At 40.8% G+C, this 16,696-nt stretch overlaps 2 protein-coding genes across 2 annotated transcripts in view; one reads left to right on the forward strand and one right to left on the reverse strand.

The window, feature by feature from the left end:
• shroom4 (shroom family member 4) overlaps positions 1-4,500 on the reverse strand; it is a 70,732-nt gene extending 66,232 nt beyond the window's left edge. Inside the window, 1 exon segment of the mRNA XM_036596117.1 lies at positions 4,253-4,500. Coding sequence (XP_036452010.1) covers positions 4,253-4,375 — 123 coding nt within the window. The 5' untranslated portion in view covers positions 4,376-4,500.
• Positions 4,501-6,676: 2,176 nt separating this feature from the next.
• bmp15 (bone morphogenetic protein 15) lies at positions 6,677-9,668 on the forward strand. The gene is made up of 2 exons (XM_036596739.1): positions 6,677-7,202; positions 7,978-9,668. The coding sequence occupies exons 1-2, from the start codon at positions 6,845-6,847 to the stop codon at positions 8,802-8,804; spliced, it is 1,185 nt and encodes a 394-aa protein (XP_036452632.1). The 5' UTR covers positions 6,677-6,844; the 3' UTR covers positions 8,805-9,668.
• Positions 9,669-16,696: the final 7,028 nt, after the last annotated feature.

The raw sequence follows: 16,696 nt of genomic DNA on the forward strand, positions 1-16,696 counted from the left end.
TTAAACATGACTGCGACAGTGGCAACCAGGCTTTTGAGGACCTGACTGAGAACAGTCAGTTGTGTATAGGACTGTTTTGCATGTTCTCCAATAGACTGAAGCATGTAGATAGAGAATTCATTGAGCTAAGCGAGGCATACTTAAGAAACAGAACAAGAGAGTGAACTTATTTGCGATAACTCACAACCTCAAGTGTTGTATTGTTTTTATACAACAGTTCTGCAAAATAAAGAGAAAAAGTTTGGCTAAGAAGCCCCGAATATTGTATCAAATATATGTTTTACTTTTGGCAATTCTTTCCAATGTATGAATGTATTTCCAAAATGTAGCAGCTTTTGCATTACAGACAGAGCCATAAAACTGCTCGAATATCAGGTTCAGCTCAGCTTTTTCAGTATTTGCCGGATTAACCTGAACGTTATTTTGCTGTAAAGCACTTCACAGTCTGTTTTGTTTGCTGGATTGTGTTCTGTTTGTCTTGTGCTAACTAGTTTCTTTAGTTGCTCCATGGCCAGAGCTGTTGCCTGAAAAACTTTCTTAGGGGCAATGTCAGGTTCAAAATTTGACGTAGGCCCGCTGTCACACTCTTCTTTAGAATCTGGGCTGCAGGTCAAACATTATCTTACAGAAGTAATTAATGGAATATATGCATTTCTCTTTTTGTATGTGGTAAAGCAGTAACAGTTAGCCGCCGCATAAAGCCATTACTTAGCAGTGCTAAGGATGCTCAATGGAATGATGCAGTTATTGTGAAAAGACGTGTTTTTATCACAAATAATACGGCTGGAGTGCTTCTGCAACTAATCAGATTGTGTTGTAAAAACTGTTATATGATGCACAATGCTGTGCACTTGTGTTTTGTAAAGCTATGGTGCACCTTCCCAACATTCCCCTGACAAACACCAACTTTCTAATGCTGACAGCTGCCTTTATACAGTTCTAGAACAAAAATTGGGAAGTCAAAAGATCCAGTAGTTACGTTACCATTGAAAACGTTTTGCAAATTTTAAGCAAATTTCTGAAAAGTCAGCAAAAGAAAATGCAAATTAATCAGCATTGTTATCAACTACGATTGATTACGCAAATACCTAAAAATGATGTGACACATTTGCAATCTATGATGCAAGACAGGAGCCTTAAGAGGCCACAGTCATGTACGAGTGAGCAGAATGGGCAGTAGCCCATTAATGAGGGCTGAAGTCACTGTCCAACTTTGCTGTCGACCACCAAACCACACCGAATTAAGGTGAGATTATTTACCTGAGCTGTGACCTGAAACATTCCCTGTTTGACCTGTTGGTGAATTAGGTTTGTATCCACATACATAAATTCTGCGACACCCTTTTAGACTAAAGTTTGGTCTACAGTGATGCCATAGTCCCAATCTTCTCCATGATCCAGGGAGTTATTTCATCTCTGGTACAAGATTTTTAATACGCTTGGTGTACTGTGGTTCAGTCCAAATCTAAAGTGTCTGCTGGAAGCTAGGTTGTTTCATTAGGCAACACTGTGACTGTTTATTCACAAATGCCTTCATGACTTTATTGATGTCACAGAGCAGAAATGTGGATTTTATGTACTTTCTGTAAACTGGGGTAATGGAAGCAGAGTTCTTTTGGTTTCTATTTCAAAAGCAGCAATGGAGGAGGCAGCACAGAGTGCAAACTCAGCACTGCATTCCTTGAGGACTCTAATGGGGAACTGGTCAGATCCTCAGGCTTTGCTGGGTTTCAGATACTTGAGGAGCCTGAAGTTCTTTGGTTTAAATGTGATAGTCTTGTTGAAGCAGCTGCTTGATATATGACAGGGGCTAATACAGAGATACAAGACTGCTTTGGCCCCTGCTGTGCCATTGAGTAAAATGTCAAGGATGTCAGTATTAGCTGTTATTCGGCATAGGCAGTTAACCAGCACCCACCATTCCTTGCTTCTCAAAATATGTTTTGCAAATTTCTCTATAATTTTGGTGTTATGATTCATTTTAGCTTGTTTATCTGCTTTATACATTTTTTTTTGTCAAGCCTGGACAAGCTTCTGTCTCTTGGTGGCAGTGCCGCTGCCTTTTAGGCATCATAAAAGTTAACATTTCCTTATTGCACCACCTTCTTTAGCACATCTAACTGAACTATGCTTTATCCTGAGGTTTTACGTGACTCTGTTATTATGAACCGATTGCTTCATAGCATGTCACTGATCTTGTCATTCATACATTATATAGACAAATATTGTAGACACAAGCTCATCCAACATTGCTTCAAAAATCAAGGATATTAACTGATACTTGTCCCCCTTAACTGCAGTAACAGTCTCTACCCTTGCAGGAAGATGTTTACACTAGATGTTGGTGCCCTGCTGTGAGGATTTGATTACATTCAGCCACAAGAGCGCTACTGAGGTCAGGTACTGATGTTGGATGATCATAATAGCCACTCCAGCTTCTAAAGGTATTCAGTTGTGGTCAATTAATCCAGAGAACACAGTTTCACCTCTACACAGTCCAATGCAGGGGAGTGTTATACCCCTACAACCGATGCTTGGCATTGGGCAATATGACATTAGGCTTATATGCAGCTGCTCTGGAGCATCCCATTCTATTGGCAGTGCTTTTCTATGGAGATTACACAAGCTGTGTATGCACAATTGAACACCCGAGTCAGTGCATGTGCACATCAAAGCAGCTGAATTCACTCAAGTGTCTGGAAACTTTTGATGCTGTGTATCTTAATCTTGGTTTACAGATGCAGGAGTTCTTACACAGTACTGATTTTGATTAAATTTGATTGAAGTTAGTTTAGATTTCACATGAGAAAGAAATCAGCGTTCCATTGCCTAAAGACTAGTGAATTAAAATGTTAGTAATGCGCAGTCAAACACCAAAAGAGAGTGGAAAATTTAAAGAGCTGTATCAAACATCAGGGGAATGTGTCATGAAAAAGCTCCACATGACACTTCTGTGCTCACGCTAGTCATCTAAAAAGGTGAGTGCAAATGTAGAAATGAAATTATCAATATTTAACTGCAAAATGTCCTTCTGATGTCTATCATTATCTAAAAATTCATGAATAAAAACTTATGGTCTGGTTGCAATATCCCTATAAAAGATGACTTTGATCAATAAACATTAAAGAGGACTTCAAATGATTTTTCAAACTTTCTGCAGACTTAAATGGTTAAGATGCAAACAAAGTTCTTCAGAGTGGTTTGATGTGAAATGCTCAATTCTAGACAAAATATCAGAGTCAGATTTGGGTACAGTGGTGGTGATAGGAACCAAACATCTGAAGAATTTACTGCCTCTGAAAGCTACCTCACAGAAAGCTATTTAGAAGTACGCTGCCTGATGTCTGACACACTGTTTCATGGTAGTTTTGAAAAAATAAAATTGTTAAAAAAACGAGATGTAATTTTTGGAATGTACCATTATTTTAGCACTATCAACTCTACATGTAAAACTCAGAAGACACATGTAGATTCATTGGTTATTTGGATAGTAAATAAAATGTCTATATTTGCATTGTGGACATTAAGACCCCTGGACCAGGGGCCCTGGTTCCTATCACCAGCACTGTGAGGAAATCAGAGTTGGGAAGTTTCTCTACAGTGCACCATTTCACATCAAGCCACTCAGAATGACTCTGTTTACATCTCTTTGAATTATGTAGAAATTTTGAAAACTCTTTGAATGACGGCTGACCATTTTCTGTGTGGTCTGGAAAAGTTCAGGTGAATTCAAAAACATTGCACAGCACACTTCAACCCGACCAAACACTGCACAGTACACTCCAACCAGACCAAAAAGTAAGACACCCAGGCAAAGTCTGAATGAAAGTCTGCCCCCACGTTTCACGTGAGTGTAGACAAGCCCACAGAGAGCTGACTGGTGGGAAGAAAGAAGCGCTCTCTAATCATGAAAGGCATTAAATCAGTTCAGTGCGAGAAACCATGGAAGAAAAGACAGAAAGCTCGAGATTTTAAACCTTTCCTTTAAAACTGGCTAAATCAATGGAAGCCTCCAAAAATGCGAGAGCGGAGCGGAGCGGTCAAGCAGAGCGCCTGAAATCTGATACCAGACTGCAAACACTGTTGCACACTTTGGGTAAAAGTTACTGAATGACAATCTGCAGCTCCACACGTCATTACCGTCACTGTATACTGTCTCACTCCGGTTCTTTGTGCAGCAGCTCCCACAGTCTCGCCAACTGAAAGAAAACAAGCGGGAGCACACGAGTTTCCACAGCACTCACTCACTTACTTTGGTTATGATGAGCGGCTCTCCGTGCTCCAGCCCTCCTTTCAGAGTGAAGCCCCACGGCGCGCCTCCGTTCAGCTGAACGTGGATGTGATTGAAGGACACGAGCTGCTCGACCGTCTCCATTCCGCCTTTCCGCTTGATGATTCCGCCTTCACTTCTCTCAGGCCGCGGAGTCCAATCCCTCCATCACTATCAACAACTGGGCAGCTCGCGGCGTGACGGGAGGAGGGCCGGGCTGCTCGGGACGAGTTTTCTTTCTCCACCCGTATTCCAAAAGCCCCGCCCGCCTGCGTTCCAATTGGCTAATAATTCACAATCACATTATAAGGACGGCTTGAGTGTGAGGATCTACCCAATGCTAGTGCGGGTGGGCGGGGCTTGTCCGAATACAGGTGGAACACAAAGAATGCGGTCAAAACTGACTTTCCAAAGTTTCAAAGCGGAGGAAGTGCTTCAGGCTGGGAAGTTCGTTTGAGTGACAGGCAGAGCGACCGTTTAGGATAGAGTTTCACTGGTATTGTCCAATGTGGTAATGGCTGAGGGGCGGGCGTTTCTACATCGTGAAACTGTTGCTTTGTCCATTGTCCAGCTCCGAGCTGCCCTTTTTTCAACTGAAGTGAACCAGCTCCTCCTACGCAAATTCCCAGGCTTCACCGCTGCAAGAGAGCTGTCCGAGCGGCCTCAGATCAGCGTTAAAAACAACACAGCCTGAGGAAAAGACCATGTTAAAGTGTTAACTGAGCTTTATCAAATGTTTTGCTAAATCTGACCACTATTGGTGAATGGACCGTTATTCTATCAGGAGTTTAATAAGGCAAACGTAATGCAACAACTGTCTTAGGGGTGTGCAATATGATGAAATGTTATCAATATCGTGATAAATGACGTCACGCAAAAAGTACATAATGGGTATCGCCAGAACTTCTAACACTGAACAACTTCATGTAGCATAAAAAAGAGCAACCAGAGTACAGTAACTGTGCAGTACCTGATTTAATTTTTACTAGTGTTTGATTGTCCTCCTGTTTTTTTTTTTCAATTGCTTATGTATTTGCACAATGTTGAATTTAAAACTACATTGAACTCAGTTTATTTTTTTTCTAGTGCAGTACTGCTGGTTTGCTGGTTGGTGTATTTTGTCTATTCCAACTTGTTCACAAACCTCAGAAAAACTAAATATTACTTATTGTTTGTTTGTGAAAATGTCCTCAAGTAGACTATGATGTCATCACATCACCCGTCCTTAGTTCTCAGTCAAAGTTATATAATTGTTCTAAGACGATACAAGATACAGCTCTACTATACAGCACTACATTCCACCCCAATTGGGGCCGATTAGGGATGATTTTAAAGTTTTAAACTTTTTAAAATTGTATTCTTTTTCCTGTGAAACAAAATAGATCAACTGTGTAGACACAATTAAAAGGTGTAAGCATTAAATAGGCCTATATATAGCCTGTATTAGGTGTTGCACCCAGCACAACATCGGATTTCCATTAGACTAGTGTGTTATAGTGTCAGTATCAGGGATGGAGCTAAGGGGTTGCCAGTGCCCCCCACACCTATACAGAGTAAAACATTCAGCTATCAAAAATGAAGCAGCCACCACAGGAAACAGTCCTGCTACTTTGTGTGAACAGTGTTACAGTGAAAATCTGCTATCAGTGCAGTGTTCAATCAGTCGTGATATGACACTGCACTCAATAATCAGCCTTAACGTTATTCCTCTGTTTTGTTTAATCTCTACATACATCTCTACATCAGTCGATTATGGTATTTTTTGTTGCGCTTTATGTGGATTCCTGTAACATTACTGTAACTGAAGATTTTAACAATCAGAGTAGAGCTATCAGAACTATCTCAAATGTTTACTGCAGTGTTTAGCATATTTCATCAGAGGGGAATTCTGTGCTGAACATAACCCTGCTGACAAAAATCTTATCAATCATTTGAAGTTTCTATTGGTTTCTGGTGGTGTCCAGTAGTCAGTAATAGTATTTTGTGTTTTCCTGATGGGTTGATCTCACAGTGTAAAGGACTCTAACGGTTTAACATGTATTCTAATTCCAGATGCATTTGATGGTTTACCTAATGGGATCTAAAGGTGTCTTTAGAGTGGTCTCTAATGGGAATCAATAAGGCAATTACCATTGTAAAAACAAAAGCATCAGGCTTTAATCCTCGTGGTTTTAATGGTCTTTTTGTCTGATAGCGTGCCAAACATTACTCTCTCGTAGTGTTACTGGACACTTTTTTCTCTAGCAGTTTGCCACCCCAGTAAGATCTCTGCTCTAACCTGGCAACCCCACTGAACAGGCTCTGGCTCGGCCCCTGGTCAGTATGATGTAAGTTTAATCATTAGTTTTGCGTGCTCTGACTGAGCGGAGGCGGCGGTCGGGTTTGAGGCTGCTCGCGCCGCTGACGTAACGCGCAGGGCCTTTTACGCTGAGCAGGTTAACTGAGGCCCGCTGCTGCAGAAAGGTGAAGCAGGTGAAGCGGTGGTCGGGTGATGCGTGGCACAAATTCCGCCCTGTGACTTTGCTGGACGATGGTAGCCTCCCTGGCTGCACTCAGCCGTGCCACAAGCTGAACATGAAGGCTGCCGGCAGTCACACTTTCCTCAGACTTTGTGTGCTGTCGTGTTTCTTGCTGTTGTTGTCCACGTTCTCGGGCGCCGCCGATAAAATGGCCTTTTCGCCCTCGCGCCTCGGGGTGCCGACCTCCACGGAGCAGGGTCGAAGAAACCGCCACACGAAACACAGGAGCCCCAACACCAGCGGGCTTCCAGAGAGACAGGCGGAGGACCAGAGTCTGCAGTTCATGTGGAGTCTGTACAGGAGAGCGGCGGATGCGGACGGTAGGCCGAAGCAGCACAAACTGTTTGGGTCCAACACCGTCAGGCTGATTCGTGCGTTTACCGCAAGAAAACACTTCCACTCCTCACAAAACGGTAAAACATTTCAGTTTTACTTCTTATACGTGTCACTGTCCCATATCTTCATATTTAGACGAGAATATTATGCTTATCTGATCTCTCAACGGTTCGATTCAGTTTCGATTCTTCAGGAACAATTCAGTGAATCATAGAATCGCGAAGCTCACCATTATTTGGTTCGATTAATTCGATTTGAATCAGAATTCTTTTAAGATACGCTCCCTACTGAAAAACACAGCTAATTAAGCCCACTTGTCTTGAGCTCAGTAGAAAACACCACATATCCTGGTTTTGGTGGTGATCAGCATAACGGCTTTCATTGCTGCTGACCAGCATACCAGTCTCCAAAACTCTCGTGCTGGTTTTGCTGATGACCAGCTTTGCTCTGCTGTTTTCTCCTAGCTGGGTGTAACAAATGTGGCCTTATGAAGCAGTGAAATATGCACAATAAGCCTTTTCAGCGGAAGGTGTTTGTTTCATACTAGCCAAAGAATAAAATTAACACATGCTTTATTAAATGTTGTCAAACGGTTATAGTTAATTCTATCATTGCAAAATCAACATAGACAGTCATAAGCAGTCTCTATGTTCATGCAGAGTTTTTACATGGGGCTGTAAATTCTGCAAAATTAGGCAAATAAGTAATTTTAAGCCACTGGAGAAGTATTAATAAGCTGTTGTTCATTGCTTTATGCGTTGGTCATTAAATGTTTTTTTGTGAGAACCAGAATGATTGTCTTCCTGCCACCCAGAGAGTGACTCTCTCTCCTCCCTTTCCTGACCCGGCTAGACCTGCTGTACTCTTACACCGTACAGTATGAATTGGAAAACCTCCCACTGAACAAACTACTGAGGGCGTCTTTCGTTCATCTGAGGTCACCGGTGGCACCATACCCTCCTGTTAGGTGCACGGCCAGAGTGTCATCCTCACAGCCTGCCAATGACACTGATGTCACTCTGGGCCCTCAGAGCTTGTGGACTGTATCTGACGTCACGTCCTATGTGTCTCAGTTTAAAGGTAGCAAGTTGGCCCTCATTGTTCGGTACAAGTGTCTGGAAGTTGGTTGGGTTCAACCTGCTGTTGTGAGACGCAGGGCCCAGAGGAAACGTCTCCCGCCGCAGAACCACCTAAGAGCCCCTGCTTTGCTTCTCTTCCTGGAAGAAGAGGGACATCCTATGGAATGGGCGAAGTACGTCAGAGCTCTTTCTCGCCCTGGCTCGAGATCCCGGCGCTCCAGAGAACCCGGCAGCATAGTTGCTGACATCCCGAATTACAAGCAGGGCAAGAACAGCGTAGCCAAGAACCAGTGCAAGCTGCACTCGTACCGTGTGACCTTCCGCGACCTGGGCTGGGACCACTGGATCATTGCACCACACATGTACAACCCACGCTACTGCATGGGCGACTGCCCCCGCATCCTGCATTACGGCCTGAATTCACCCAACCACGCCATCGTACAGACCTTCATCAGTGAGCTGGGCGTGGCTGACATCCCACTGCCTTCCTGCGTGCCGTACAAATACAAACCCATCAGCGTGTTGATGATGGAGAAGAATGGCAGCATCGTCTACAAGGAGTACGAGGACATGGTGGCAGAATCTTGCACCTGTAGATGAATGTGGGGTCGGGAAAGCACAAGGAACAAATGGAAATCAACGGATTGATCACTATGAACTTTCCACACGGTACCACCACCACTGTTGAATTTTTGTCACCATCTCTTGCCCTCAGCTAACCTGTACCTGATGAAGGTGTGCTCTAGTCTCATGGACAAATAGTTGACTGATGCATGGCAAGAGAAGAGTTGTAGGCCATGCAAATAGTGGTGTTTTTTTTTTTTTCTTTTTATTCAAGTTTTCAGTTTTGTATTTGTCTGTGTATCGTATTTATTGTTGTCTGTCATGTTGTAATGATGGAGGGAAAGTAATAGAATTTTGTATGTGTCTGGACTTAAGTGTTAGGTGTTAAGTGTTTGCACTTTACTTAACTCTATAGAAAAGTCCACTTAAAAAAAGGGAAAAAAAAAGATTTTGGATAAAAGGGGGAAAAAAAACTATGAAAAGAACTGTTTGGTGCCTTTGCTGTGCTTGTTGGACTTCGCAGAATGATGCTGCTGCTGCTGCTGCTGCTGTTACTGATGCTGCTATTGCGACCTCTTTTGGAAACCACGTGTTCTTGCACATTGTGTTCCTGGTCAGAGGCAGTAGCCTCCAGAGGGAAGGAAGGGGGCCAATGTTTGAATTTGAGTGTCCTAATTCCACATGAAAGGAGATGTGCATAATGTTTATGGATTATATATTTTCATAGACATGTTTCTTAAAGAGAGTATGAAGAGATTGGTCGTGCAATAAAAATGATCATTTTATAAGTCTTGAGAGATGAAATAAAGCACATTTTGTAAAAAAAGTTTGACTTTATTTAGCATTTTGTTTTGAAATTAAATAGAAAATATTTTTATCAGTCGGGCTTAACATATTACCTGACTAATTTCTTGAATGTAAATGTTTTGGCATTAGGGGGCACTCTGCCACAATTGTAATCGATGAATGCTGAGTATTCCCAGACTTTATTATAGTTAATCAGCTGCAAATATAGAGGCCTGTCATATTGAAACAGTTTCTTATACTGTAGAGTTGTCAAATGTAACTTTTATACCGGGGGATTATCATTTATATGCAGATGAGTTCAACAGAACCCATTTCTGTAACATTGGTAAATAGGAGAAATATAAAAAAGATAAATGTATGCTTTATTGATCCATTTTACAATAGAAATTCAACATTTTGGTGCTTATTAATGCCAAGACTGTGTCCCAGTGTAGTTTGAGGAAGCAGTGCTTAATTTACCAAGCGCAAGATTCAGAGGTCACAGTGGCAGAGGAATCATACTACACTCTAGACTTTGTAAGTTAGAATCACATATTCAGTTTATAAAATAACAGGGTAATTCTGTCAGGCTAATTTGATTGCACACAGAATGAGTCTTAAAAAAGCCTTTACAGTTGTAAGAGTAAATTCATAACATGCTTGAATATCTTAAAATCTGCAGTATTACACGCTCTAAGATGGCTTTACATTTTCATGTAACAATCTGTAACATTACTACTTTTCATGACAATATCATATTCAGACAAGCCTCATCATTTCTCAGAATTAACAGAAAATGGTCTGTTGAGATTTTGGAATATTGTAGTATATTAAATTTAAGTACATAGAAATAGGTCTTTTAAGACCCAGTCCGCTGCTGTTTACCCTGCTGACTCATGACTGTACCTGCAAAGTACAGCTTAGATCACATCATCAAGTTTGCTGATGACACGACTGTGGTGGGTCTGATCAGCAAGAATGATGAGTCAGCGTACAGAGAGGAGGTGCAGTGGCTAACAGACTGGTGCGGAACCAACAACCTGTCTCTGAATGTAGACAAAACTAAGGAGATGGTTGTTGACTTCTGAAGAGTGCGGAGTGACCACGCCCCACTGAACATCACTGGCTCTGCTGTGGAAATCATCCAGAGCACCAAGTTCCTCGGCGTCCACATTACAGAGAACCTCACCTGGTCCCTCAACACCAACTCCATAGCCAAGAGAGCCCAGCAGTGCCTCTACTTCCTGCGAAGACTGAAGAAAGTTCATCTCCCCCCTCCCATCCTCATCATGTTCTACAGGGGGACTGTGGAGAGCATTCTGAGCAGCTGCATCATTGCCTGGTTTGGGAATTGCACCGCCTCCGACCGCAAGACCCTACAGCGCATAGTGAGGACAGCTGAGAAGATCATCGGGGTCTCTCTCCCCTCCATCATGGACATCTACGCCACACATCCATCCCTCACACAGACTTTTTCACTGCTGCTGTCTGGCAGAAGGTTTCGGAGCATCCGTGCTATCACTGCCAGACTCTGCAACAGCTTTGTCCCTCAGGCAATCAGGTTTTTAAACTCACAAGGACTGAACTAAATCCCCCCCTACACACTCATACACACCTCTTTTGATGCTCTACTTGCACTATCTATCGGGAACATTGTTGCCAGCACTGTGTTTACACTGTTTTCACTACCTCAGTAACTGTTTTATTACCTCAGTAACTGCTGTGTATATGTATGTTATCTGACGTAGCTTGCAGATCACATCATTTTAAATATGTCTGCACCTTATTCCACTACATGTTCATGTTCTTATAACTATAATCAGCCTGTTGTTGCTGGCTTATGGTGCTGTTTGTAGACAAATTTAAGTAGCTGAGTTTTTCCACAGTGTTGGCGCTTTCTCTGTTGATCAGTTGACCTCCTGATACATGGCTATTTGACTCTCATTTTTGCTGGCACATTTAATGTGTTTCTGGCTCTTTGTTTGTACAAATATTGAAACAGAACCTGACCCAGATTTTTTTTTAAAGTAGGGCAGTTGTTTGAATACATTTTTATGCAATCTTTGCGCTATTTAATGTAGAATAGCTGGACCCTGCTTCATGTAACTGATCCATATTAGCAAGCATGTATAAGAAAATCATAATGCATAAATGTGATGTTTCTCTTGGTTAAGCATGGATCATTGATATTTGTATTGCGTTGCTATGTATATTTAAACAACTGGTATTCTGCCCTACTAGGTTGGTCTTTTCCAAAAATTTTATCAACAGTAAATTAGCAGAATTGAATTGCATAAGAATTGCATTGGAGGATTTGCGCACACGTTCTTGTTGTTGTCCAGGGAGCAGCACTGAAATCATTTGTTTCTGTGGCACAGGACTGCTTCAGCATGACCCTTTCCTCGTCTTTGGCAGCCGTTCCAGTTCCCGTCGGGACAGTTTACTTTGTCTGCAATCTCATGAGTTCTTGCCAAGACTCACAAACACGCCAAATGGTGCCAGTGGTCCATGACCCTGTGTCACAAGGGGAAGACCACACTGAATCCTCCTTGCTCCTCTCAAGTGGAACAAGTGTTGAAACCTCCTCTGATATGAGAAGGGGGACTAACTAATATTGTGGATCTGGGTTAATCGTACAAGGTACCAGTTTTCAAATGCTGATATTTGACTATTCAGGAATTTGTTACGTGTCATTGCTCATGGCAAGCTGTTTTAGCCTAAAATGACGCCAGCGATACAAGTCATAGCTCTGTTTTTACTAGGAAGAAAGTAATTCTGACTAGTCAAAATATAATTCTGACTAGTAAGAATAAAAATGATATATGTGTATATATAGATGTATACAAATGTTATTTAATTTTACCAGTGACTTGTTTATAAAGTAAACATATTTTTACTAGTCAAAATTGAATTACAGATCCTTTTAATGTAAGTACAGATGTCAACATATATCTTTTTACTAGTAAAAATAAATGTTACAGGTCTCCATTTTGAAAGCATCACTCGTTGATAGATAATTATGACTAGTCCAATTGGTGTTCTGACTAGTTATAAAACTGACCTCTTACTAGTCAGAACTTATTCAACGTAATGCTATTTTGTAGAAGACAACACACCTCTTCTCTCTCTCACACGCTTAGTGCAGATTCCTTAGAGGATACTTTAATATAAAAGTCACTCATGATGTATGGCAGGTTACAACCTTGAAGTTAGCTGAATGAAATGATGACAATGGCTGCTCATTGTGTAGCGTTACAGCCCTGTTATGCCACATGCAGCAGTCTATCTTTGCACTCAATAACTTTGACATTTGGCAAATCTCCCACCAACCTTTACCTGCATTTGGAAGAAAGAGGGAGATACTTTGGCTTTCATGATCCATTGATCTATATAATGTATATTTTTAATGGCTTGCAAAATTGTATATCTGCTAATGCATTTTACCTTATTTGGTTAAATTCTGGTTAACGTTTTAATCTTTTTAATTTGTTGGCTGTGCAAGATAAAAATTTTAACCTGAACTAGGCCAGAAAAAAGGACTTTGAATAGGTCTAGTATTCACTTATACTGGAAGAAGGAAAGCAACCCATCTGTAATAACTGGTCTCAAAAAGACCTGCTGTTTATTTACACTGGTGCATCCATCAGGCACACTTAATAACAGGTTAGATCATATATTAACCTACTTTTAAGACTCTATGATGCAGTGTGACTAGATCTAAAATACAGCCCTATTTCCAAAAATGTTTGGGATGCTGTTCAAAATGTAAATAAAAACAATATGCAATGATGTGCAGATCATTTAAACCTTATATTTAATTGAAAACAGTATAAAGACAACATATCAAATGTTGAAACCGATAATTTATTTATTTATTTTTTTTTTAAATACATACTCATTTTGAATTTGATGCCAACATTACGTTCCTAAAAAGTTGGGATGGGGGCATGTTTACCACAGTGTTGCATCACCTCTTCTTTTAACAACACTCTAAGTGTTTGGGAAGTGTAGTTCTGTAAGTGAAATGTTTTCCCGTTCTTGTTTGGTATAGGATTTCAGCTGCTCATTAGTTTGAGGTCTCCTTTGTTGTATTTTCCATTTCATAATGCACCAAATGTTTTCAGTGGTAACAAATCTGGACTGCAGGCAGGCCAGTTTAGCACCCGGACTCTTAATACGGAGCTATGCTCTTGTAATACATGCAGAATGTGGTTTGACATTGTTTTGCTGAAATAATCAAGGCCTTCCCTGGAAAAAGATGTCATCTGGATGGCAGCATATGTTGGCAAAACATATATGTATCGTTCAGCATTAATGGTGCCTTCACAGATGTGCACATCACGAATACCATGTGCACTAATTCACCCCATACCATCATGAATACTGGCTTTTGAACTGTGCACTGATAACAAGCTGAGTGGTCTTTAGTCCGGAGGACACAGTATCCATGATTTCCAAAAAGAACTTCAAATGTTGATTTGTCGGACCACAGGACACTTTTCCACTTCCCCTCAGTCCATCTTAAATGAGCTCAGGCCCAAAGAAGGTGGCAGCGTTTCTGGATCTTATGTGTGGTTTCTTTTTTGCTTTTTAGAGTTGCATTTGTGGATGTAGCGACACAACTTGCATTTGTGGATGTAGCGACAAACTGTTTTCACAGACAGTGTTTTTCAAAAGTGTTTCTGAGCCCAGGCAGTAGGGGTGGGAATCTCTAGGCACCTCACGATTCGATTTGATTACAATTCAGAAGGCTGTGATGCGATTATAAAACAATTATCGATGCATCTTGATGCATCTTTTTTTCTATACAGGACTTCTATTTTCTCACTGTGTGAGGACCTGGTTCTTTTAAAGCAAAGTATTTGTAATGATCCATAATGAATTTACTTCCAATATCTTTTATGTAAGTGATGTGGCAAGTGAACTGGAAGGCTCTCATTCACTGCTTTTGTTTGGAGCACATGAGACGCAGGCAGTCTCTCATTTGGGGTATCTTCTGTATCTCGGCTACAAAGTGTCCAACATAGCGTGAAAGCCCTGGTACGGACGCAAATCCTTGGCAATAAAAGTTGTGATAGAGTTTGTAATTCGCCTCCGACTTGGGTGGAAGCTTTGACATTGCTTGCTCAATGGTCCTCTGGTTGGCAGCAAGTACAACCATACGGAAAACAGGTGGAAACACGTAATATGGTTTCTCATGTTTGTCGTTTCCAAAATATTTTAGTTTAGGGTGACACAACTTGCATATAGTATGGCTCTTATTCAGGTCCCTTTTCCCCTGGCGTACAGACTGCAGGTCACCTAGCAACGCAGTCTCGCCTAGCTGGTAGCTAACGAAAAGGCAAAGAGACAGATTTAAGATGAACATTTGGAGATAAATGGACTTATTCGCATTTATAAGCAACACTGTTGGTTTTCTGGCTACGTTAAATCTGCAACGAGAGACTGTCAAACATTTTTTCCGGTCCACCTTAAATGGTGCCGCATTTACATTCTGGCGCCTCAGGCAGAATTTAAGGTGGAACGGGAAAATTCGAACAAGAAGCTGATTTTTGTTGAAAGGACAAAATGTCTCTTCTTAACATTAGGGTTGTGACTCCTGACCTAACCTAGCTTTTAATGCAAAGGTTGCCGGTCGGATTTTTCGCTCATCCAGTTGTGTTTTTGTTATGTGCACATCACAGACTGTCCGGGCGCTGCACTTCCACACTTCCAAGTTCCGCCTCTTGCGTTCCGTCAATATTACTTTATAAATTAAATATTTAGAAAATTGATTTTTGACATTTGTGAATCGATTCAGAATCGTCCACATCCGCATCGCGATGCATCTAAGAACTGATTTTTCCCCCCCACCCTTACCATGCAGTGATTTCCACTACAGAATCATGTCTGTTTTTAATGCAGTGCTGCCTGAGGGCCCAAAGATCATGGCCAGCAGATACTGGTTTTTGGCCTTGTCCCTTGCATTCAGAGATTTCTCCAGATTCTCTGAATCTTTTAATGTTATTATGTAACATATATGATGAAAAGCAAATGTTCTTTGCTATTTTATGTTGAGTAACGTTATTCTTGAATTGTTGCTTTATTTGATCGTGCAGTCTTTCACAGAGTGGCGAACCCCTCCTCATCTTTACTTCTGAAACCACCATGTTTTAGCATTACACGACTTTACCAGCCTTTTTTGCCCTGTCCCAACTTTTTTGGAACGTTTTGTTGGCATCAAATTCAAAATGGGCACATATTTTTTCAAAAAAACAATAAAATTGATCAGTTTCAACATCTAATATGTTGTCTTTTAACTATTTTCAATCAAATACAGGGTTTAAATGATTTGCGCATCAATGCATTTTGTTTTTATTTACATTTTGCACAGTGTCCCAACTTTTTTGGGATTGGGGTTGTAAAACCTTGATTACAAAATCACAAATTAAACTCTGCTTTATTTCAAACTTTAGGGTCCAACTCACCATAAAAATGTAAAGCTATATGGCAAACTGGTTAGCTAGTTAAACTGTTGACAATTGCCGATAATTTAACTAATCCTCCGGTTGCTGATATATTGTCGATGTTCCTGGAGCCCTTCAGTCACTCCCTCACTAATGTGACCACATTTAATACTCGCTAAACAAGTCAGATTCTTCCTCTCCCCTTTATTCCTCTCCTTCTCAACTACCTTCCATCTTGTGCCCTGCACTGACTTGCTGCACACATAGCCACCATCCTTTTCCTGCCTAATGTCGCTCTCATAAATATGCATGAAATGGCAATCTCATAGTTGTTTATGTATTCATTAAACCATTGGAGAGATTGGAAACATAATTTTACTAGTAAGAATTAGAAATGTAGATCTTTCAAACTATATTTTAAATCCCAATAACTTCAAAGAAGACATCTGTAAAGCTATTATAACTAGTCTTAACTTAATGTTTTATATCTTATTTTTATTTATTACTCATTCTAATGTAGGTCATACTAGTCAAATCATAATTACAGATATCAGTTTCTTACATATAGAGTTAAAAAGTAGTTATTACTAGTCAAAACTGCATTCTGAGTAGTTATTAATCTACATTTAGATATCAATAATATTCTTACTAGTCAAAAGAGAATTCTAGATCTACAACTGTATTTTAGAGATCTGA

This window comes from Colossoma macropomum, unplaced genomic scaffold (genome assembly GCF_904425465.1).
Source record: "Colossoma macropomum unplaced genomic scaffold, Colossoma_macropomum, whole genome shotgun sequence".
Taxonomy (NCBI): domain Eukaryota; kingdom Metazoa; phylum Chordata; class Actinopteri; order Characiformes; family Serrasalmidae; genus Colossoma; species Colossoma macropomum.

Coding starts and splice junctions, on each gene's coding strand:
- bmp15 (XM_036596739.1), top strand. CDS start 6,845: ATGAAGGCTGCCGGCAGTCACACTTTCCTCAGACTTTGTGTGCTGTCG. Junction 7,203..7,977: donor CTTCCACTCCTCACAAAACG/GTAAAACATTTC, acceptor TGACCCGGCTAG/ACCTGCTGTACTCTTACACC.